This window comes from Aspergillus puulaauensis, chromosome 2 (genome assembly GCF_016861865.1).
Source record: "Aspergillus puulaauensis MK2 DNA, chromosome 2, nearly complete sequence".
Taxonomy (NCBI): Eukaryota; Fungi; Ascomycota; class Eurotiomycetes; order Eurotiales; family Aspergillaceae; genus Aspergillus; species Aspergillus puulaauensis.
The window spans coordinates 3307495-3328502 of NC_054858.1; the positions used below are offsets into that span (position 1 = coordinate 3307495).

Below are 21008 nucleotides of genomic sequence, written 5' to 3' on the forward strand. Positions count from 1 at the left end.
TGGTATCTCCGACTAGCTTGTCTTGATGTATGTCTCTTGTCCCAACTATATTGTATTGTTTGTAATTGTCTACATCGTGGCAATGTCGGTGCACGTTTGGCTGTCTCAACACGTTGTGGTGAGTCTTATGCGGCAAAGTATAGTACGTAGTCAATGTATCCGCTCAAGTAGAGCTAGGGAGAATTCTCATGCTATGTACTTAGAGGGTCGACGAGACAGCCACTATCTGTCGATGAACCTTTTACCCCTATCGAGTCATGGCATCAGATGCTGCGCAGATGTGGTTTCACAAGTGCGTCGTTTATTTTCCAGGCGACGCAGATCCATTCAGGATGGTCAGCACGATACGTAGTCTCTTCTGTTTCGGGTTGTTTCATGAATGGTGAAGCTGCAGGTGTCCAACTTTAACGGCCTCGTCCTAGCGCTGGAAACTCTTTCCTGCAGTGCCAAGCAGGCGTGTAAGTTGTTCGAGAAGGGTTTCGACTTTCGACCTGGTGGGTGCTTGGTGGGGAGGTAAAAGGGGGATTGTGGATTTAGTTTTGGGATAAGCAAGTTAGGCCAATCTATGTATTCACACGCCTAACCTTAATATGGGGATGAGTGGTTGCTGGCTTTCAAGGTTTACCAGAGTCAACCTGTAGCAGTGAAGACAGCCATGTTCTCGCCCTCATCGGCTGTGTATGATCATCCTCATTAGACAATTCGACAATTAATTTAATCCTTAATTAGCAGCTCCTTCCTTGATTTACGTTCACGTGACGGGATTCGGGCAATGCTTGGCAGACGCCAGCGACGCTTTTATTGCCTCCCCGTCGCGTTTTTTTTCGGCGCCTTCGATCAGCTTCTCCAGATCCCCGCAATCGACTTTCTCACACAAACTTAGCCACAAATCTTGCCAGAGTCTATTTGAACGAGTCGCCTTCCTCACTGTGTCCACCTTATCCTATCAAATCTAGTCCACCGCCATGGCAGACGTCCGATCATTGCTCCGGAGCGAGCTTGCTTCCCGCAAGGGTACACCGCAGACAGGGAGCAACACACCAAACCGTGTCACGAAGAAAAGAAAAGTAGATCCGTCGGACTCGTTGACGCGCAAGCGAGTGAAGCAAACAGATGCAGATCAACTTCTCGCAACTGCCCAAGCTCGTCCTCCGAGCGCCCAGGTCATTGACGCGGATGACGACGAACCCTCGTCCGACGATGTCATGAAAACAGACACCCCAACTCAGCCCGAATTTTCACAGGAAATCGATGAGACAACTACACAGACCTTCGAGGCTCCCTCTATACCACCTACAGAGGCGACTGCTGAGCCTCAGCCGCGAAATATCGACGAGGATGAATGGGCCGCTTTTGAGCGGGAGGTAGCTGCGCCGAGTCGCGTCCCACAGAAGCCTGCCGCGGTTGCGGCTGCCGCAACGATATCAGCTGCACCTGTATCTGCTGAGGAGCTTGCTGCGCTGCAGGAGAGCGAGAAGGAGTCTCTGAGACGAAATCGGGAAGCGGAGGCGGAGGGTGAGCGCGAGGACGCCGCTCGGTTCCTGGAGGAAGAGTTTGATGAGATGGAGCAACTAGAAGAACGAGTGAAGCGGTTGAAGCATATGCGAGAGCAACTGAGAGTGAAACGAGCCACAGAGAGCGCAGAGATGGACGAGGCTGCGATTGCCGGAGCCGTCCCTTCAGAGCCAGCCGCGAACGCACCGGAGACCACAGCAGATGGTGAAAATGACGAGGACGAGGATGATGACGATGATGCTGATTACGACTGGGATAACTGGAGATTTAGGTAATGCTAATAATGGCTGCGATGTCAACCAACGATAGGGACCGGAAAGGCGTCTGTTATTATTGATTTTTTTACTTTACAGGACGGTCATGGGCTCTTCTTATTTACACTGATACCCCATACTATATTTTGAAACCCACGAAATGCTTCAGTATCTCTTCGCGAGTCGAATAGCTGGCAAGGGCTGGGAGGCTGATAATCTTTCACTGCATTTGATTTGCGACGATGGATCCAGACCATCGTCAAAACTAGCACATGAACGCTTGATGAACGACTCAAAGAATGTACTCTAGTCATGACAAATCATGTACTCTATAGAACACAAACAGAACCCACGCTTACTTGGGCATAGACTGAAAATTTAGACTAATTGCTGCACAATGGCCTCCATGTTATGATATAGTATGGGTAGACTAAATAAGTATCAAATCCGCTATTCCGTATCCATCGGCTGGGTCTGTTCTGGATTCTGTGGTTCTAGATGACTGCGTAATCCACTCTTCCCAAACCTCATAGCCTCTTGAATCTCTGCCTCGCCCTCCTCTAATAGATGCCTACCGCGAGCGAGATCGCCCTTCCGTCTTCGTTCATCTTCCTGGACCTGCTTTTGTCGCTCTGCGAGAGCCATTTCACGCTTCTCACGCTCTACTCTCCTTTTCTCTAATTCCTCCCTCTGCTCAGGCGTTATGTCTTCTTCAGGTGGTCCAGGCAGAGTGGAAATGAACGCCTCTATTAATGGGTCGCGCACTTTGGGAGACAATGCCACGTATCTAATGTCGGTTATGATGGCTGATGGGAGGGCTTCGAGGTTAGACGAGCGGTTCAAGTCGTGTAATGGTACTGATTTGAGCAGTGCAGAGAGATCGGATTTCCGAGTGCTCTCGGGCAGTTTCATTCGAGAAACGAGGTCACGGTATGACTTCTCCCGGTCCTTATCCGGTAGTTGGGAGTCTTTCATCTCAGACTCCTTCCTGTACTTCCGCTTGAACTCCGGCCAGTATAGCTTGGGTGTCGCGTGATCCTGGAGAAACGCGAGATATTTGATGCGGGGGTCCTTTTTCTCTTGCTTTGCCTTGCGCTCTCTGATTTCATGCATGCGATCTCGACCCCAGCTAGAGAATGCTTCACGGCGTGCTTTCATGTTTGGGAGGACGGTGTAGCGGGTATCCTCTATTATGCGACCCTCTTCAACAATATTCTCCCATGTTGAGAATGGATTTACGTTGAAATCATCCAGGAGATCACGGAATAGCGCTGTGGCGTCCTCATCTGTCAGCGGAAGCCCTTCAGCACCCTCCTCCCAGCCTTCCTCTCCGGGCTCGCCGTATTCCCCAGGATCAAGGCCATATTCTTCGCCCATAGCCGCTAATTGATATTCGATATCCTCTTCCGTGAACTCGACAGGTTGTTGGTTGTCTTCGCTGGTGGTTCTTTGCCGTTTGAACGGATGATCCTCTTCTCCTTCACTGTCCGTGACCTCGACTTCTTCGTACTCGTCGCTTTCTGCGCCCGCACCCTCAGCAGCTGCGGTTCCAGCCGGTTCGCGCTTGAAATCATCTTCATCGCCAGCCACTGGCGCTTTCTCGGTTTCCTCGACTGTTTCACCGCGTTCTCGTCGCTCTTTCGCCTCCCGCTCAAGACGGTCGAGTTCGACAACTCCCTTCAATACCTCTTGCGGAAACTTCCAGAAACTCTCGTTCGTATCCGGGTTATGAACGAATCGTCTTCCCAGCTTGGTCTTCACAAGCACCCATGGTTCGCATCCAGGAATGTTATGTTTCGATTTCGGCCTGTCTTCGGGTCCTCGGCGGCGGTCGTGATAGGATTTCCCGCCGCGGAATCCACCCCGAGGTTGATTGTAGCCCGGCGCGCCGAATGACGAGGCACCGTACCCCTGAGGCGCATATGGTGTTGATGAAAACGGAGGGAGTGTATCTGGAGTGAGAAACGGGGCATTGGCAACGGGGTTCGGAGCTGGCGCCGGAGTGAAAGTTTCTGTGCTAATCGGCTGCGGTCTGGTATATGTAGATTGCTTGGTCTGTGAGTTGTAGTAGTATGTGTGGCCTGTCAATTGTCAGATAAACCCAGTTGATTCGACTGTCGTATAAAGACAAACCTGTGGGAGCTTTATGCTCGGTCCACCCGGGCGGTAGAGGAGGAGGAGCGGTATATGTGGACTTGAGCATTGTAGTTCATACAAAAAGCGAGGGTATTAAAAAAGCGATGGGGTCATGCAGACTTTGGATTGTCCTAAAAGTCGTTTGGATGAAGCTTTCCGGTTGGGCTTAGAAAAGGTGGTCCGAGCTTGGCGGACGCGCCAGGACGAGAGTTGCCTGCTAATTGAGAGCTCACCCCAACTGTCCTGCAGCTTGTTCCGTCACAGCACTCATCCATCTCCCTGCTTTCCACCACCTTCCTCTCTCGCATCTGTCGGTTTTTCTCGCAAGTTAAGAAATCAGATAACGCCGTTTATTTCGCTGCCTCTGCATTTGATTCAAAATGTCACGACGCTACGATTCCAGGGTACGTTAACTCCGACCCTCTTCCCAGCTGACAGCTCCAACTGACCGAATGTCGCTCGTTGCAGACCACCATTTTCTCCCCTGAGGGTCGGCTCTACCAGGTTGAGTACGCCCTTGAAGCCATCTCACATGCCGGTACCGCTCTGGGGATCCTCGCAAAGGATGGCATTGTTCTTGCTGCAGAGAAGAAGGTGACGAGCAAACTGCTTGAACAAGACACATCTGCCGAGAAGCTTTACACATTGAACGAGTACGCATGCTCTTCCGGATAATTTAAATGCGGGGTAATACATAGAGAGCTAATTCGTATGGCAGTAACATGATCTGTGCTGTTGCTGGTATGACCGCCGATGCGAACATCCTCATTAACTACGCCCGACAAGCCGCCCAACGCTACCTCATTACCTACGGCGAGGAAATCCCTTGCGAACAACTTGTCCGCCGTCTCTGCGATTTGAAGCAAGGCTACACCCAGCACGGTGGTCTCCGTCCGTTCGGTGTATCGTTCATCTATGCAGGCTATGACCCCCTTCGAGAGTTCCAGTTGTACCAGAGCAATCCTAGTGGTAACTACGGCGGATGGAAGGCGACCAGTGTTGGGGCGAACAATGCGAGTGCCCAAAGTCTTCTAAAGCAGGACTATAAGGAGGAGTGTGACTTGAAGGAGGCATGTGCCATGGCCGTCAAGGTTTTGAGTAAGACCATGGACTCGACAAAACTGAGCAGTGAAAAAAGTGAGCCAACCCTACTATATGTCATGGTCGACCCTGCTAATCATCTGCCCACCCCTGCTAGTCGAATTCGCAACTGTCGGCAAGACGAAGGAAGGAAAGATCTACCACCACCTGTGGAATGCAGACGAGATCAACGCCTTGCTGAAGGAGCATGGGCTAGCCAAGGTCGACGACGAGCCCGAAGCTGGCGACATAAAATAATAGAGTCACTCATTGCTGCTCTTGCCTGACCTAGATAATGCCAGCTGTTTCGTTGTTCTTCCACATCCAAACAAATATCGCCGAGACAATGTGCTTTTACATACTCTAGACACGTATATCCTTGACCTTTTAGCATCTTCCAGGAAACAAAGCCATTCAGGTTGTATATGTCGTCTGCTACAGCTGCATCTGAAGCACAACCAGCGTCGCCCACTGGTGACGTGGCAAGCAGCGACATCAAAATGAGCGCCAAACAATTTGATTCGCATGTTTGCTCCCATTTTCCGCCCACTTGATTGATTAAATAACTCTCCGTCTTCCCAAATCAATGGTCCACGTAGCTTGTGCAGCCTGTTACGTAGAATCCGGATGAGCTTGAAGTGTTGAATAATTTAGGACGTTGATGGGTGTCCACGACTATATATCTGATCGAGTATCCGCCATCTTGTTCTCTTGTTTTTGATCTTAGATTACATCTCGTGGTGTTATTCCACTAATGTTATTCCACGCGAGTCCGCTCACCCCCGGTCGACAGTGAAGATGTACTTGAGGGCTACTGAGCCCTTTCAATGTGAATGAGTCCTCAGATGGATCAACATATATGTTGGGTACTAGGTGATAAGTGAGCTGCTCTCTTCCAACTACCTGTCGACCCTATCATTCTTGCCTTTATTTAATTGCCATTAGAGTTTCTTCACGCCTGCAAGTACTTCATCAGAGACCCTGAATCATTCCACTAACCACTTGACGTGCAGCTGAGGCCGTTAAAGTCGAATGCAACGCCGAGCCGCTTACTAACGATGCGGGTACCGGATCATGTGATCGTCCTATGTTTTGGCATGCGGGGTTGACCGACGACAACAAGGCAACAACAACTCTCCGCTTCCTGGAATGTGTCAGGGAAAAGTACGGTCATACTGGGGGGCACCGTGAACAATTCGCACTGTGGTGCCGGTCTTTCAGCAAACCCCTTTCGCTTTTTGCCTTTGGGTTCAGACCGCCATGGCTACCTAGCGGTTCTGTCCTGGGGACCATCTGCTCGTTCAGGAATACAGGCGCTTACGGAGTTCCACCTTCACCCAATATGTTAGGGAATCACCAAAAATAGAAGAATTCATTGGATTATACGATCTCGTCAACGGTGGCAAACCGAACTTTTCCTCCAACCATGGTCGGATGTGTTTGGCTTGAAACTAGCTGGACATGACTGTGTGGCTGATGAGCTTCAGAGTAAGGTAACACATGGTATGAGACACACTAACAAACAGGAGCGCCATTGAACGATTGAAAGCGAAAACAAATGAGCATTACAAATGAGGGAATCAACAAAAATGAAACGACAGGAATCATCGATATTAGACCCGAAATTTGGGACAGAGCTCCTCAGCCACCGATTAGCCAAAAAGCTCCCAGCCTCATGACAGCGCCCTCTGTTTCTCCTCTCGCTCCCGCTGCAGCTGTTTGATCTCCCTATCAAGATCCATGACCATCTTCTGGGACTTGTCCATGGACGCCACAAGGGTGCTCCCCTCGCGTTTCCACCGGTTCAGTCGTTCAATTTCAACGCCACGTCGACGGTACTTGGTTTCGATTTTCTCGCAGAGACGGCACTTGGATGGCTCGATCTCCGTGGTATTCACCAGCCTCATCCCGCATGTCTCGCCAGTGCGGTATTCGTAGTTGCACCGCTGAGCAAAACTGGTCCAACTCCAGTCTCCGCAGGTGAATCTCTTCTGGTTGTAGAAACACATTTCTACAGAGCCTGTCAGCGATACTCCGCCCATCTGGGTCTTGATCAGGACTTACTTGTTGGTACAGTCGTCGTTTCACCTTTGTTCTCGGTTCTGATTGGCTGACTTAGGTTTTCCTACCGCCCAAGCGAATTTGATAGGCTAGGCTTGCACAATAATTCTTGAAGAATGTTGCAGGTTCAAGGTTGAAACGATTTCTTTCAGAAGGGAAGCAGTTATTGCTTGTTGTTTCTTATGGAGATATGTGGTCTGAAACAATTAATGATCCATCTCATCAATCTCTGGGAGTGGATGGCCTATTTATGTCTCGTGAGGAGCTCCTATGTCACGGTCCACGGCCTCTTCGTTCTATCACCATTCGCTGTCGATCGAGTCGCTTTAGCATGCGACGGCTTATCGTCTACGGCATGTTCTCATCACATTCACATCACGTCCGTTGAATGTTTCTCCTGGGAGCCTAGTGGAGACACGAAATATCCACAACATTCCCTTTCTGGGTCAGTCGTAATCAGCGGACGCTTCACGAATGCATGCATCCTGCTGTCGTGGCAGCATGGTTTCTTCTCAGCTAGCCCGGGCATTTGAAAATCCCTCAGCCCGAGTCAATGATTCTCGCTTTGGGATGGTGTTTTGGAACGGTGGCCATGGATTTTCCATCGATCATCCCCGTTTCGTCTACGCATCTGCGTTCCGCATGAAGCCGCTTTTCGAGAACCAAACATCCTTCACACCTGATGGATCAAAGCTCCTGCATGGTTAGGCTGTTACCTTGTGCCAGCTGTCAAGCTGTCTTACATTGGAGCCTTCTTTTCCCCCTGGTCAAAGTTAACCTTGCATTCAATTGGAAGTGAAAAATCAAAACGGAACGGAACTAGAAAAAGACTGACAAGAGCAAATGAGGAGACCACCAATCAAGATGAACGAGGAAATGAATTCTGAGAAGCGGGGCTCATCAAAAGATAAAATTCAAAAACAATGAACAATTTTACAAGTTGTTTATTGCTTTCCGCATGAGCATGATCAGCGTGCTATCCCGGCCCAACCTTTCAGGTACCCTACCACCCTACTAGGTTATCTGAATCTTCACTCACAGCCAATTGGTTTGGAAAGACCTGTCCTTGCTGCTAGCAATGATACGGATCACTTTACTGGGGTCAACCTACGGCCTGATTCTGTCATCCAACTCGTCATACATTGACCGAAATGGGTAATAGGACCTGCCGTCCTTGACCTTCGAAAAAAAAAAAAAGAACATTTCTTGTGCTTTGGGGTCCATTTGCCATCTCCAAATTTTATCAGCTTAGGGGTGTGTATCGGCCTTTTCCATGGCGATGGCTGTATCATGTCCGCATGGTCCCGTTCGGACATCGTTACCCAAAAGTTTCTGCCCTTCGTGGCAAACTATGCGTCACTAGCACCTGTCGATTGGTGTCCGTTGCATCCGTGGCTATCGGCCTTGGAATTCGCTCTTCCTCGAATTGGCATGATGGGCTTGGGTTCCATGAGAAGCCGATTCATTCAGCTGATCTCTTACATCTGCAGACAAGTAATCCCGCATCCACCCCCGCTCAGGTGCAGGGTTCAGTTCGGTTCCATACGACCCTCGGTCAAGATGATAGGATGTTGCTTTTGCGCTTCGGCCATAGTTGATACGGACTGTGGTACGGTAGACCTACACTCAACCCATGCAGCTGCACTAGAGCTCGGAGACTCTCTGACGTGGCGTTCTTCGTCTGGTCAATTGCGTTCAAATTTCATCTTCTGCTGATGGGCTCCTTCGAGGAAGAAGGCTGTCGACATACGTCGCATGGAAATGAGCCTAGGAGGCTGCTTCGTTCGCTCTCTCTGTTATTGGCGAACAATCGGGCAATCCTCTCGTTCCCGCTTGGCCTAGCGTTCTGGGAGTCATGGCGGTTCCGTGAATTTCCATCGCCCTGCTGTAATCCTCGTGTGATGGCGAAGGATCGTCGGAATATCCCATTTGACTGGATGTGCTCTAAACAACGGAATGGACGGAACCATGGTAGCGGTTGATTGCCAGCTCAGACCGATTTTGGAGTCACAGAAGCAACGTTCGATGTCAACTCCGCCTCCGTTCACGAGCTGATCCATTCTCCTTTTGCCACTGCTTCTCCTTCTCTCGAGCTGTCTTACGTCGGGCACGTCTTGTCTATCCCTGACACTGGCAATTATACTTTCAACAACAAGGATCTCGCCGAGCAGCATGGGAACCAATATACGCCAATCAGTCAAGCTCATCTTACCCATTGTGGGCTGAGAAAAAGTCATGTTAACTCGTTTCGCTTCACGAGCCCTCTCCCATCAATGTCCTGGCTATCAAATTCCACTTTTGATGACGTTGAATTTGGATTCGAGAGACCCACACACGGGCTCCGGTTACCCGGTACGCCGGGTTGTTTTGATCCCGTGATTGTCAAGCAAGTGTACCTTCTGCGGATTCCGCATACGCCCGTGTTTCCAGGTAACAAATGGAAAAGGCCGATTCCGCATTCGCGGTTTTAAGGTAAGAGTACTTCTTTGGTGTATCCTTGCTACGTGTTTGGATTGGTTCTTACGGAGGCGCACGCTAATCATTATCAGCAAACCATGGCCAGTAGATTGACCGACACGCTAATGCTCTTATGCATCTAAACGGGATCCCTGCTAGGTGCATTCGAATTCTCTCGGGTTCTCGACAAGGGACCCGCTCACCATTCCATGGTGATTTGGGGGCGGATCCGTGCATCTGCAAGTTGACAGCTGCACCGCTCTGCGAATTCTAAGCTCAGGTTCGTGGTCTCGTTTCCTGAGTCATTCGACGCCCACCCGCTAGTTAGAGCGAGCCTTGGTACTACTGATGTTCCGGGTGTGATGTAGATCTAGCCTTGTCATTATTCAGTGCAGCCTAAAAGCTGCCCTGCAACAGTGATCATCGCACCGTACGATGCATCCACGCCTTCCTTTTGGTTTTGCCCGTTGGCAACTTTCCTTCGCCTCGATTGGTGCATGGAAATTGTCGGTATGGGCTTAGACCTCTACATTGGCCCTTGCCCAAGTATGCCCCGAACCTGCAGGGATATCACAGTGGCGCTCATGGCTCAATTCAAGAGCCTTTGGTCTGTATAGCCCAGTTGACGTGGCATGTTAGAGTTTACTGCCGTCACGTACTCCCAAGGTTACGTGTCGGTTCCTCTCTTTTGGTTTTTCGTAATATTCCCTCGCACGAGATAGCTTCGCCACCAACGCTCTGGCTTATTATCTGAGTACGGATGTTTTGCTTTTCGAGACGTGTCTCGAGAGTGTTGGTCTATGGTTTCCCCCTTTGCCTCTTAGTCCGGTGGTCTGAGCCCTCCTCCCTGTAGTACCGTGTATAATAGAAATGAAATTTGGAGAAACTCTCTAAAGCTGCAATAGTGCCGTGCCGCAATACATACTGGCTATTCAAAACTTATTATGTACTTTGTATCGAACCAGGTCACGTGTAGATATTTTAATTTGGGGTTATGACGTCAATATGACCGGTTGAACAGAGTCCTGTTCTTCCAGGATGAAAGTTCGAAGTTGATTCATCTTGCTTTCTCTTCTCTAGACCCCTATCTACCTCAGAATTAAATTGAAACCTCATAATAGTACGGTACGTTGTGCCTTACTCAGGCCGCCCGAGATACGCCTAACCAATGACAATATAGAACTACAAGACCTTATACTCCAACGGAATACGTTTCAAAACTTGACATTATTGCTATATTTCTCATTCAAAAACTCGCGATGATATCTCCAGCCATGTGGAAAGGAATCTCAACGGTTCGCCAATTGGGCCGGGTTGCTAGCCTGCAACCCCAACGCACACTCGCCTCAACCGTGCAAGCTCGCAGGACCTTCACAACCGTCCTACCCCGTCAAGCAGCTCAGCCGCAGGACGAGGAGGACCACTACCATGACCGCAACAAGCTAGACCCGCAGCGCACGGAGAGCTCTCAGTCGGGTACGACGGACGAGGTCGCGAGCCGGGATGAGGCATTTGATCCGACCAGGACGTCGCCTGAGAGCGAAATAGGTGCGTCGAGGGAAGAGACTAGAAGGAAGGGCGATACTCGCGACCCATTGGATGTTAGTGGTGCGGATAAAGATGTTGGTGGTGCGAGAGATCCGATGGAGGGCGGTGCGCAGAAGAATGTTGATAAGGCGGGGCATAGTACTAGGGGATGGCCAAGGAAGAATAGGGAGACCAAGGCCGGGAAGCGATAGGTCGATTAATTTGGTTTAGAAATGTCCATGTTTTGGGAGGCTGCAGGTCGTTGATAGTCTGTATAGTTGAGTTTTATGTTGGACATTGTAGAAATATATTTCTTTGCACTAGAGCATTATAGACAAGACGAGGAGCTCAAAAGAACGCAGCAAGTAACATAAATTCATAAAACATCTTAAATGGGCTTCAATATATACAGACTACTTCCGCTGGAGCCCGAATTTCATGCCTTCCCATTCTGGATGATGTCGTTGCCATGCAGATACCAGACCTTTTCACTGCCCTCGGGAACATTGCCATCCAGGGCCTTGAGCCCAGCATTGACAGCAGCATTGCCAATGACATCGGCCTCCTGCGCCCACCCATCCTTCAAGCTGGAGTGCAGCTTACCCACAGTACCTGCGAAGAATCGAGCCACAGCTTCCATAGGCCGACTCTCGTCCCGCTGGCCGGCAATCAACCCCGGTCGAAGAATTACAGTCCTCTCGAAGTCCAATGCCTTGATATTATTTTCAATTTCCCCTTTCATCCTCATATACGCGAAATTGGACTTTGCGTCGGCGCCGTTAGACGAAATAAGGACGTACACCTTGGTTCCCGCATCACGAGCAGCCTTCGCCATTTCGATATTGAAGTCGTGCTCAATTTTATACTGTTCCTCGAAACCACCTGCCGCTCCTCGTGTGGTGGCGAAGGCTGAAATGAAAATAGACGGAGTTGGAGTGAGAGAAGAGAGCTCACTTGGCCATTTCGACGTATCGGTGGACACGAAGGTCGTTAGTTTTGCATTGGGCGCGGATGCTGCGGCTTGCGGAGTGCGACGGGAGATTGTGTCAACTCGCGTGACAGCTGGGTTTGCAAGAAGGCTGGAGAGGATATGACCTCCCTAAGAATGTATGAGTTCTCAGTGCCACGGATCAAGCTCTGTGATGCGCTTGTATTGATAACATCTTCAAGGTTGGCCGTGATACAAATGCGGAGTTGAAGAACATACCACCATGCCTGTGCATCCAATCAAAGCCACGTTTGCCATTTTAGATGATTGTGAATGGGCTAGTTCTTTGCTGGCTAGAACAAGAGTTGGGGAATCGCTGGCGCTAAATTGAAAGGAAGCAGAGGCAGTGGACAATGACGTTGTCTTTCATTTCACAGCTCGAGTTCGTGGGCTAAGCCTAGACCGGATAACTGATGCCTGAGGCGGTAAACTGGAAAAATTGGAGATGATAATTACTAATGCGGGGAAAAGTGTCGTCGGCCGAAAGCGGAGCGATTCTGCCAGCATTCACCGCCCTTATTTTGTCAGATAAGAAATTGCGTGATCGCCACTAGGCTGTTTTGGGTATAAACCCCTGGCATTTTTCCTGGGGGACTATAGAGGGAATCCGCCTCCTCCCAGGCGCACTTTTTCTCTCTTTCTTCCCATTGCTTTTGTCTTTTGTCTTTTGTTCCTCTTGTTGGGATAGCAGATACTTTCGTCTGGTGTCTGAACAGGAATTTTCACCATGGGCTCCTTCTCTTCGCCAGCCCTGTCGACCATCGGTGGCCCTACATATGTGACCGCTCAGACCCTAATTCAGCAGGTCGCCTACGCTCTCAGCGACAAGATCTTCTCCTACTCCCCGGAGTCTTTTGAGCTGGATATTGCCATTCGTGAATGGGCTGCGAAGCAGGAAGTCAATGCCAATGGCGACTCCCCGGCTGTCCAGGCCATGGAAACTCGTCAGGGTGCCGGAAACATCGCCCTCGGATACCTTTTCTCCCAAGATTTTGATCTGAAAAAGCGCCATGTTCCTCAGGGTATCGTTGCGTCCTCCGCTACACTGCCGTACATGCGTGCCGCCCTGGAACAGCTTTCCCTTCTATACTCTGTCGCTAGCCCCGTTGCCGCTCACGTCGCCGCTGTTGACTATGCAGGAGAGGATGGATTAGTTTCTGATTATGCTTCAGCTCTCTCTCTTGCTGAGGAGCTCGGACTTGGTCTTGTCTCGAGTGCCTCCGTCCATGAGTCTCAGCACATGGCTCTCCTCACCACATTGCTTGCGAATGTCCTGCCCTCCATCCACATCTACGATGGTGTCCGTGTTGGACGCGAAAATACCCGTGTCATCGATACCCTTAGCCAGGCCGGTCTTGCTCGCACCTACGAGACTGTTCGCAAAACTTTGGAAGACCAGCGCAGCCGCCACCTCGATGACCAGGGCAAATTGCTTGAACTGATCCAGTCATTGAACGGTGAGCTTGGCACTGATTATGGTGCTTTTGAGTACCACGGTCACGCTGAACCCACATCTGTCCTGGTTGCTTTCGGTACTATCGAGGCCTCACTTACTGCGCAGGTTGCTCGTTCTTTGGCCAAGGATGGTGTACGCGTTGGTGTTGTTAACGTTCGTGTGTATCGCCCGTTTGTCGAGGAAGAGTTTTTGAAGGTTCTGCCCAAGTCCGTGAAGACCGTTGGTGTTCTTGGACAGGTTGTCAATGAGCAGGCTGTGCAAGAACAGGGCTTTCGTTCTACCCTTTACGAGGATGTCCTGGCTGCTCTGACATTCGCCACCGACCGGGAACAGGCGCCTACTTGTGTGGACATCAAATATGCCCGTTCTCAGCGCTGGGACTTGATCAGCATCGCTGCATCCTTCCAGCTCGTTTCGGAGAAGCCCATCGTTCAAACTGATAGTGCTGCCGAGCCCCTTCAGCTCTTGGACCCCGCTACTGTGCAAGAATTTACCTTCTGGGACGTCGACACTTCCGCATCTAAGGATACCGCAGCCCTTCTGTCACAAGCGCTGGCCGCTGATTCAACAACTAATGTCACCACCAGCCAGACATTTGACAACCAGATCCAGGGTGGAGTTTTCCGGGTTGACATTCGCAAGAGCCCGAAGACTTTGGATGCTCCTTATGCTGTCAATGCGGCTGACACCGCTTATGTCGGAGACGTCAAGTTGCTGGGAGAAATTGACGTTCTTGCCTCGCTTAAGAACAACGGCAAGCTTATTCTGAACGTTAGTGGCATCAAGGATGACGACGAGCTGGAGAAGAAGTTGCCTTCGGCATTTAAGCAGGCGGTCGCTCAGCGCGGAATTGCCCTCCACCTTTTCGACGTGTCCGCCGTGGAAGAATCTGCCCTCGAGCCCCTTGTTGCTCAGCAGGTTGCGTTCCTACGCGTGGCTCTTCCCGACCTCGAGGCGTCTGGTGTTAAGAAGCTTGCTGCCATCTCCGGCAATGGCGAGTCATTAGAAAAGGCTGGCAAGGAACTTGAAAAGGTTCTCAACCAGCGTGAGATTCCTGAGGCCTGGAAAACTCCTGAGGAGGGTGCTGAGGCACCTAAGCTCGTGAGGGATTTGAACGCCAACAGCTTCGCGCCATTCGACAAGGAGGATGCCGAGCCTGCCACTTTCCTTAAGGACTGGCAGACTGTTGCTAAGGGTCTGGCATTCAAGGAAGCCTATGGTGTCCAGAGCTCTCTTCGTCCCGACCTGCCTACTAAGACCTTCACTGTTCATGTCCAGGAGAACAGGCGTTTGACTCCCACCACCTACGATCGTAACATCTTCCACATCGAGTTCGATTTGGGTGACTCAGGCCTCACATACGACATTGGTGAGGCTCTGGGCGTGCACTGTGAGAATGATCCCCAGGAAATTGTGGAGTTCATCAATTTCTACGGCTTGAACGCCGATGATATCGTTGAAGTCCCAAGCCGCGAGGACCCTGCCGTGCTAGAGAACCGCACTGTGTACCAGGCTCTCATGCAGAACGTTGACATCTTCGGTCGCCCCCCTAAGCGCTTCTACGAGGCTCTCGCCGAGTTCGCCACCGACGAGAAAGAGAAGACGGACCTTCTCACCTTGGGTGGTCCCGATGGTGCCGTGGAATTCAAGCGCCGTGCTGAGGTCGACACCGTCACCTACGCCGACATCCTGCTCGAGTACCCGTCCGCTCACCCCGACTTCCACGACCTCATCCGCATCGTCAGCCCCATGAAGCGTCGTGAGTACTCTATCGCCTCGTGCCAGAAGGTCACCCCCACAAGCGTGGCTCTCATGATCGTTGTCGTTAACTGGACCGACCCCCGTGGCCGCGACCGCTTCGGTATCTCCACTCGCTACCTGAGCCGCCTCCAACCCGGAACCCCAGTCACCGTCAGCGTCAAGTCCAGTGTCATGAAGCTGCCTCCCAAGTCCACGCAGCCGCTCATCATGGCTGGTCTCGGAACCGGTCTCGCCCCTTTCCGTGCCTTCGTGCAGCACCGTGCTCTCGAAAAGGCCCAGGGCAAGGAGATCGGTGCAGTCCTCTTGTACATGGGATCTCGTCACCAGCGCGAAGAATACTGCTACGGTGAGGAATGGGAAGCGTACCAGGAAGCTGGTGTGATCACTCTTCTCGGCCGTGCGTTCTCTCGTGACCAGCCCCAGAAGATCTACATCCAGGACCGCATGCGCCAGACTCTCCCCGAAATTATGCAAGCTTACATCCGTGAGGAAGGATCTTTCTACCTCTGCGGTCCCACTTGGCCTGTTCCTGATGTCACTGCTGTTCTCGAGGAAGCTATTGCCGCCGAGGCCAAGAACAACGGCAAGAGGATTGAGACCCGCAAGGAGATCGAGAAACTGAAGGATGACGAGAGATACGTTCTCGAAGTCTACTAAAAAGCTAAAACTTAATTTCGTGATCGTATGCAGCATTGGTGCCCTCTTTTGTCTATACAACTTGTTTCAGCGCTTTTTGATGTTCTGACATGACAACGATTACCTTTTGATAGACATTATATACCTTGCATATTCTGCGATTCTCTTGGTTATATTACATTATGCCTTATGAATGACAAATATTTGAATCTCTCTCAAATAACCTATACAAATCTTGCCGTTGTAATTAAGTAGTGTCTTCAAAACTTTGTTTTTACCATCCACCCGGGTATCTATTTTATATATACCTGTGAAGCTCCATGAACCCCTCTAAAATGCATACTCTATCTTTTAACGAAGACGTTAAGAAACAATGACCGGAAGTATCAAAAATATTTCACGCTCGTCCCACAGTTCCCAATTTCGTCTTACCGTACGCACCGCCCTTTTCTTTCCTTAGCTCAAGCGCTCGCCGGTATGGAGGGGCCATGGGCGGTTGAACAGGATCCAAGTTAACGTAGTCGGGTGGTAATGTGTATGAAGCGTCGGAATCCCAGGCAGACAGGTCACCGCAAGCAATGAACGAGGGTATCCACCTGTTTTCAGCAGCGAACTTCTCTGGCTTATTGAAGAGAGGTTCAGGTGTGGTCGAGTCGCCTGAGTCTTCGTGTAGCAGACGGGTTTGGGTGTTGCTATCTTTACCCTGAGGTGTTGATTTGACTGTCTTCACAGTTTTGGCTGTGCCCTGCCCCTCCTCCGGTACCTCCACGGCGATGTTGCCGTCTTGTGATACGGCCTGCGGGATAGCTGCGCCACCAAACAGAGGAGCCTTCAGAGAGTCTACGCCCAGAGCACTATCGTGGATTGCTGGTGGGATAAACCCCTCGCAAACGATAAATGCCTCGAGACTGCTCGCACGACTACTCCTTGGCTTGGCAACGCTTACCCTTTCGAAGACTGTGCGAAGCTGGGAATAGAGGAGGTCCACGTCTCGCTCACGGAAGATTTTGGCAACAAACTTGCCGCCTGGGCGGAGGACGCCCAAGGCCAAGTTCAGTGCAGAGAAGAGGAGCTGGGATTGGATATAGATGTCTAAATCGTGTAGACCTGTCACGTCCGGAGCACCGTCGGAGATGACGAGGTCGACTGGGTGTGGTTGGCGGATAGCGTGAGGTGTAGAGGATGTCGTCGAGTCATAATCTTCAGGGTCTAGTGCCCGTAGTAGAAGAGGGATTGTGGAGGGGTGCGTGATATCGGCTTGTAGGGTTGTGATGCCTTGGAGAGGCGCCATGGGTTGAAGATCAATAGAGACAATCTTGACATTTTCCCGTGGCTTTAAGGCAGTTGGGTCAGTCTCGTCTGAAGTGCTCGGGCCGGTCTCCTGGCCGTCCTTCCCCTCTGCATTGCCGTTGACTTTCGTCAATGCTGCTTGTTCCTTGCGCCTTTTCTCGACCCACGACCTGCGTCCAAAACTCTCGCCCTTAATCAGCACCCGGCTGAGTACTTGACTCCAGCTACCGGGAGCGGCGCAAAGATCGACGACTCTGGTCACTTTCTCCGGATTCTCATGCTCGAATAGATCGAATTGCTCGTCGATCTGAATCAATTTGAAGGCGGACCGTGCACGCCAATTTTGCTCCTTGGCCAGGCGGTAGTAGGCATCGCGCTTGTCTTTTGAAGACTTTCCCATATTCGTTTGTGTTATCCTAATGTGCGACGACGAAGTGAATAAGGTAATTCCAATGGAGGGACGATTTCCGATTTCTCTTGGTGCGTGGGGCTGCGATAAGATTTGGCTCGGAACAGAAGGCGGTACCTCATTTCTGCCGCTTTTTTTCTTTCCCAAAAATCGAACTCTTCGGGGAAGACAACATTCTGCGACAATCTAGCTCTATCATAATTTCGTGCTGATTTTTAATTCATCATGGGTCAGAAGCGTCAGCGCGATCAAAAGGGTTCGGATTCACAGTTCAAAAAGCGCAAAAGGACCGGCGACTCCAACGGTACGACGGAGAAACAGCCGCCGCCGGAGGTGGCTGTCGGAGTCGACGAGCTCAATTGGAAGGAAGTTGCGCTGCCCGATCGACTTGATAGCTTCGAGGGGTTCTTTGGGCTGGAAGAGATCGAGGGGGTGGATGTTCTCAAACCCCAAGGGAAAGGAGAGCTACGATTCAAGGTATGATATTGAGCTCCAATTATAACCAATGCATGACTGATGGTATTAGGCTGCAAAACCCGGAAAGTCTATTCTGAAGAAGTCTGAACCGAAGGCGGAGAATGCCAAATTCGATGACGAATGGAGTGGTTTTAGTGACGGGGAGTCTGCGGATCAGAGCGGTGGCTCGAAAGCGAAACAGGAACCCAAGCCAGCGAAGGTGAATGAGAAGAAACCCGAAGCGACCAAAAAGAAGGGAAAACAGGAGACAAAAAATAAGGATTCTAGAAAGACGCCGAAAGAACAGAAAGAAAAGGGAGGATCTAAGCCTGAAGACCGCAACATCAAACCTGGGCTTTCATTTGCTGCACTAGAAGATGAGGCAGATGATGACGGTGCTGATATTTCTGCGTGGGGGCCGTTAGGTCTCTCTCCAGAGACACTTACCAGCTTATCCAAGTTGAAGTTTGGCACCCCAACTGCAGTCCAAAAGTCGTGTATACCTTCGATTCTCGATGGACATGATGTTGTCGGCAAAGCATCCACAGGTTCAGGAAAGACCTTGGCGTTCGGTTTACCCATTTTGGAACACTATCTTGAACAGGAGCGAAACGAAAAGAAGGACGATTCAGAAAAAGAAAAGAAGGGCAAGACCCCGATCGCCTTGATTCTCTCCCCGACCAGGGAACTCGCACATCAGCTTCAGAAGCATATATACAGCATCATTTCGAATGCTCCAGGGGCTAATGCTCGAACGGCACTTTTGACTGGCGGTCTCTCTGTACAGAAGCAGCAGAGACTACTTGATACGGCTGACATTATCATTGGTACCCCTGGTCGAGTCTGGGAAGTTCTCCGTACAGGGCAAGGCTTGATTCGAAGAATGCAAGGCATAAAATTCCTTGTCATTGACGAGGCCGATAGACTTCTGAGTGAAGGTCACTTTAAGGAAGTTGAGGACATACTGGGGTCACTTGACCGTGTTGAAGATGGAGACCCACCCGATGAAGAAGGCAGCTCGGACGGGGAGGAAGATGCCCACCCTGGCTCTCAAAGACAGACCCTAGTTTTCTCAGCTACCTTCCACCGCGACCTGCAGCAGAAGCTCGCGGGGAAAGCCAAATCGACTGGTGGAGATATAATGAGCAAGAAAGAATCCTTGGAATACCTTTTGCAGAAGCTCAATTTCAGGGAGGAGAAGCCGAAATTTATCGATGCCAACCCTGTTTCGCAGATGGCTGAGGGTCTTAAGGAGGGAATTGTTGAATGTGCTGCAATGGAAAAGGTTGGTGATGCAGCCGTTGCCATCTCATGAGTTGTGCTAATCGATTCTAGGACCTCTATCTATACACGCTGCTTCTATATCACCCAAAGCTCCGCACTCTAGTCTTCACAAACTCCATTTCTGCTGTTAGGCGGGTAACGCAACTGCTTCAAAACCTACAGGTACCAGCTCTAGCACTTCACTCGTCAATGGCTCAAAAGGCACGTTTACGCTCTGTTGAGCGTTTCTCGTCTCCAACGGCAGAACCTGGTACTGTCCTCGTAGCAACTGATGTTGCGGCACGTGGTCTTGATATTAAGGGTATTGACTTTGTTATCCACTACCACGCTCCACGTACCGCAGACGCATATGTCCACCGCTCTGGTCGTACAGCTCGAGCGGGTGCTTCAGGAAAAAGTGTTATCATTTGCTCTCCCGAGGAGATGGTAGGCGTGGTTCGCCTAGCCGCCAAAGTGCACGCCAACATGGCGAATGGAAAACGAATGCCTCTTGAGTCTCTCGAATTGGACCGCAGGATCGTCTCGCGAATTCGCCAGAGGGTGGTTCTTGCAGCTCAAATCACGGATTCCAATATCGCTAAGGAGAAGATCACGTCGGAGGATAATTGGCTTCGGAATGCTGCCGAAGGTCTCGGTGTCGAATACGATAGTGACGAATTTGACCAAGCTCAAGGCTGGGGGCGCGGACGTGGTCGTGGACGGCAGGAGCGAGACAGACAAGTTGGCAGCACTTCCAAGGCTGAGCTGGCGGGGATTCGTTCCGAGTTGAAAGATCTCCTATCCCAACGAATAAACCTTGGTGTGAGCGAGAAGTATATTACGTCAGGACGTGTCGACATTGAGGCTCTACTACGCGGGGAAAGTAGCAACAACTTCCTGGGCCAAGTTGACCCTCTCGGTTTCTAGATTTTGTACAGATTTTACTATACCACTTAGCATATTCAATCAGGTCGGTGTTATTTCATTATCTGGTAATGTGCATAATCATGACCGTGAATTCACTATAGCGTAACCGTATCAACATTTATTAGGTCCCTACCCTCAGGGATTAGATGCCTGAATCTTCTCCGTTTAATCGATACTCTCAAACGAAAGCCCGACAGTGAATCATATCTCTTCTGCACCACAGGCCCCGGTCTAGGAGCCCCTCCACGGCTACCAAATTATATCAAACTCACCACTCGATATAAATATGTATTATAGCCGACAATGGGTATTGATGGTGCCGTCAATCCCGATGGGAAATGATCTGCTACCGGGATCTTTGAGTTTGTGGCATGTTCGGCGTGACGATCCACTTCGGGCTTCGGCATGCCGACAGATCATCGCAAGCTCACTGTGACGTTTGCCCGGCGTTGTTCAACCTGCGGGGGCTTGTGCGTTTGATCCACGCTCGAATGTAAATTTAAATCTATTTTCGATGTATTTGCAGCTTTATAGAGGCCAGGGCACAGACTAGAGCCTGTCGAAACCTCATTTACCAGAGTGTGCAGAACGCACGGCAGTTTGACTGAACACACCCGTATACAGCTTAAATGGATAAACAGTCGTATAATGGCATATACCAGGACTCCCAGCTCTTGGCCAATCCCATCATTCCAGCCAGCCCTGCCCTGGTCTAGACAAGCCGATTTCGTCATAAAACCCGAGTTCCTGACAGCACCGACAGCAAGAAGGGTGCCGGTGTTGAGCTCCACT

At 50.6% G+C, this 21008-nt stretch overlaps 9 protein-coding genes across 9 annotated transcripts; 5 read left to right on the forward strand and 4 right to left on the reverse strand.

The window, feature by feature from the left end:
* Positions 1-965: 965 nt before the first annotated feature.
* On the forward strand, positions 966-1790 carry APUU_21356S (uncharacterized protein; the record flags this gene model as incomplete). The annotated part of the gene is made up of 1 exon (XM_041700099.1): positions 966-1790. The coding sequence occupies one exon, from the start codon at positions 966-968 to the stop codon at positions 1788-1790; it is 825 nt and encodes a 274-aa protein (XP_041553118.1).
* Positions 1791-2219: 429 nt separating this feature from the next.
* Positions 2220-3972, reverse strand: APUU_21357A (FF domain protein; the record flags this gene model as incomplete). Its single annotated transcript, XM_041700100.1, has 2 exons — positions 2220-3850; positions 3903-3972. The coding sequence occupies 2 exons, from the start codon at positions 3970-3972 to the stop codon at positions 2220-2222; spliced, it is 1701 nt and encodes a 566-aa protein (XP_041553119.1).
* Positions 3973-4285: 313 nt separating this feature from the next.
* pre9 (proteasome core particle subunit alpha 3) lies at positions 4286-5243 on the forward strand (the record flags this gene model as incomplete). Its single annotated transcript, XM_041700101.1, has 4 exons — positions 4286-4309; positions 4374-4558; positions 4624-5042; positions 5104-5243. The coding sequence occupies 4 exons, from the start codon at positions 4286-4288 to the stop codon at positions 5241-5243; spliced, it is 768 nt and encodes a 255-aa protein (XP_041553120.1).
* A 1415-nt stretch (positions 5244-6658) lies between these two features.
* Positions 6659-6994, reverse strand: APUU_21359A (uncharacterized protein; the record flags this gene model as incomplete). The annotated part of the gene is made up of 1 exon (XM_041700102.1): positions 6659-6994. One exon carries the CDS (start codon positions 6992-6994, stop codon positions 6659-6661), a length of 336 nt encoding a protein of 111 aa, XP_041553121.1.
* A 3768-nt stretch (positions 6995-10762) lies between these two features.
* On the forward strand, positions 10763-11242 carry APUU_21360S (uncharacterized protein; the record flags this gene model as incomplete). Its single annotated transcript, XM_041700103.1, has 1 exon — positions 10763-11242. One exon carries the CDS (start codon positions 10763-10765, stop codon positions 11240-11242), a length of 480 nt encoding a protein of 159 aa, XP_041553122.1.
* Positions 11243-11466: 224 nt separating this feature from the next.
* Positions 11467-12276, reverse strand: FMP52_2 (uncharacterized protein; the record flags this gene model as incomplete). The annotated part of the gene is made up of 2 exons (XM_041700104.1): positions 11467-12129; positions 12238-12276. 2 exons carry the CDS (start codon positions 12274-12276, stop codon positions 11467-11469), a joined length of 702 nt encoding a protein of 233 aa, XP_041553123.1.
* A 469-nt stretch (positions 12277-12745) lies between these two features.
* On the forward strand, positions 12746-15892 carry APUU_21362S (sulfite reductase subunit alpha; the record flags this gene model as incomplete). Its single annotated transcript, XM_041700105.1, has 1 exon — positions 12746-15892. The coding sequence occupies one exon, from the start codon at positions 12746-12748 to the stop codon at positions 15890-15892; it is 3147 nt and encodes a 1048-aa protein (XP_041553124.1).
* A 376-nt stretch (positions 15893-16268) lies between these two features.
* Positions 16269-17561, reverse strand: APUU_21363A (tRNA methyltransferase TRM7; the record flags this gene model as incomplete). The annotated part of the gene is made up of 1 exon (XM_041700106.1): positions 16269-17561. The coding sequence occupies one exon, from the start codon at positions 17559-17561 to the stop codon at positions 16269-16271; it is 1293 nt and encodes a 430-aa protein (XP_041553125.1).
* A 234-nt stretch (positions 17562-17795) lies between these two features.
* On the forward strand, positions 17796-20216 carry mak5 (ATP-dependent RNA helicase MAK5; the record flags this gene model as incomplete). The annotated part of the gene is made up of 3 exons (XM_041700108.1): positions 17796-18047; positions 18097-19311; positions 19362-20216. The coding sequence occupies 3 exons, from the start codon at positions 17796-17798 to the stop codon at positions 20214-20216; spliced, it is 2322 nt and encodes a 773-aa protein (XP_041553126.1).
* Between the last annotated feature and the right edge of the window lie 792 nt (positions 20217-21008).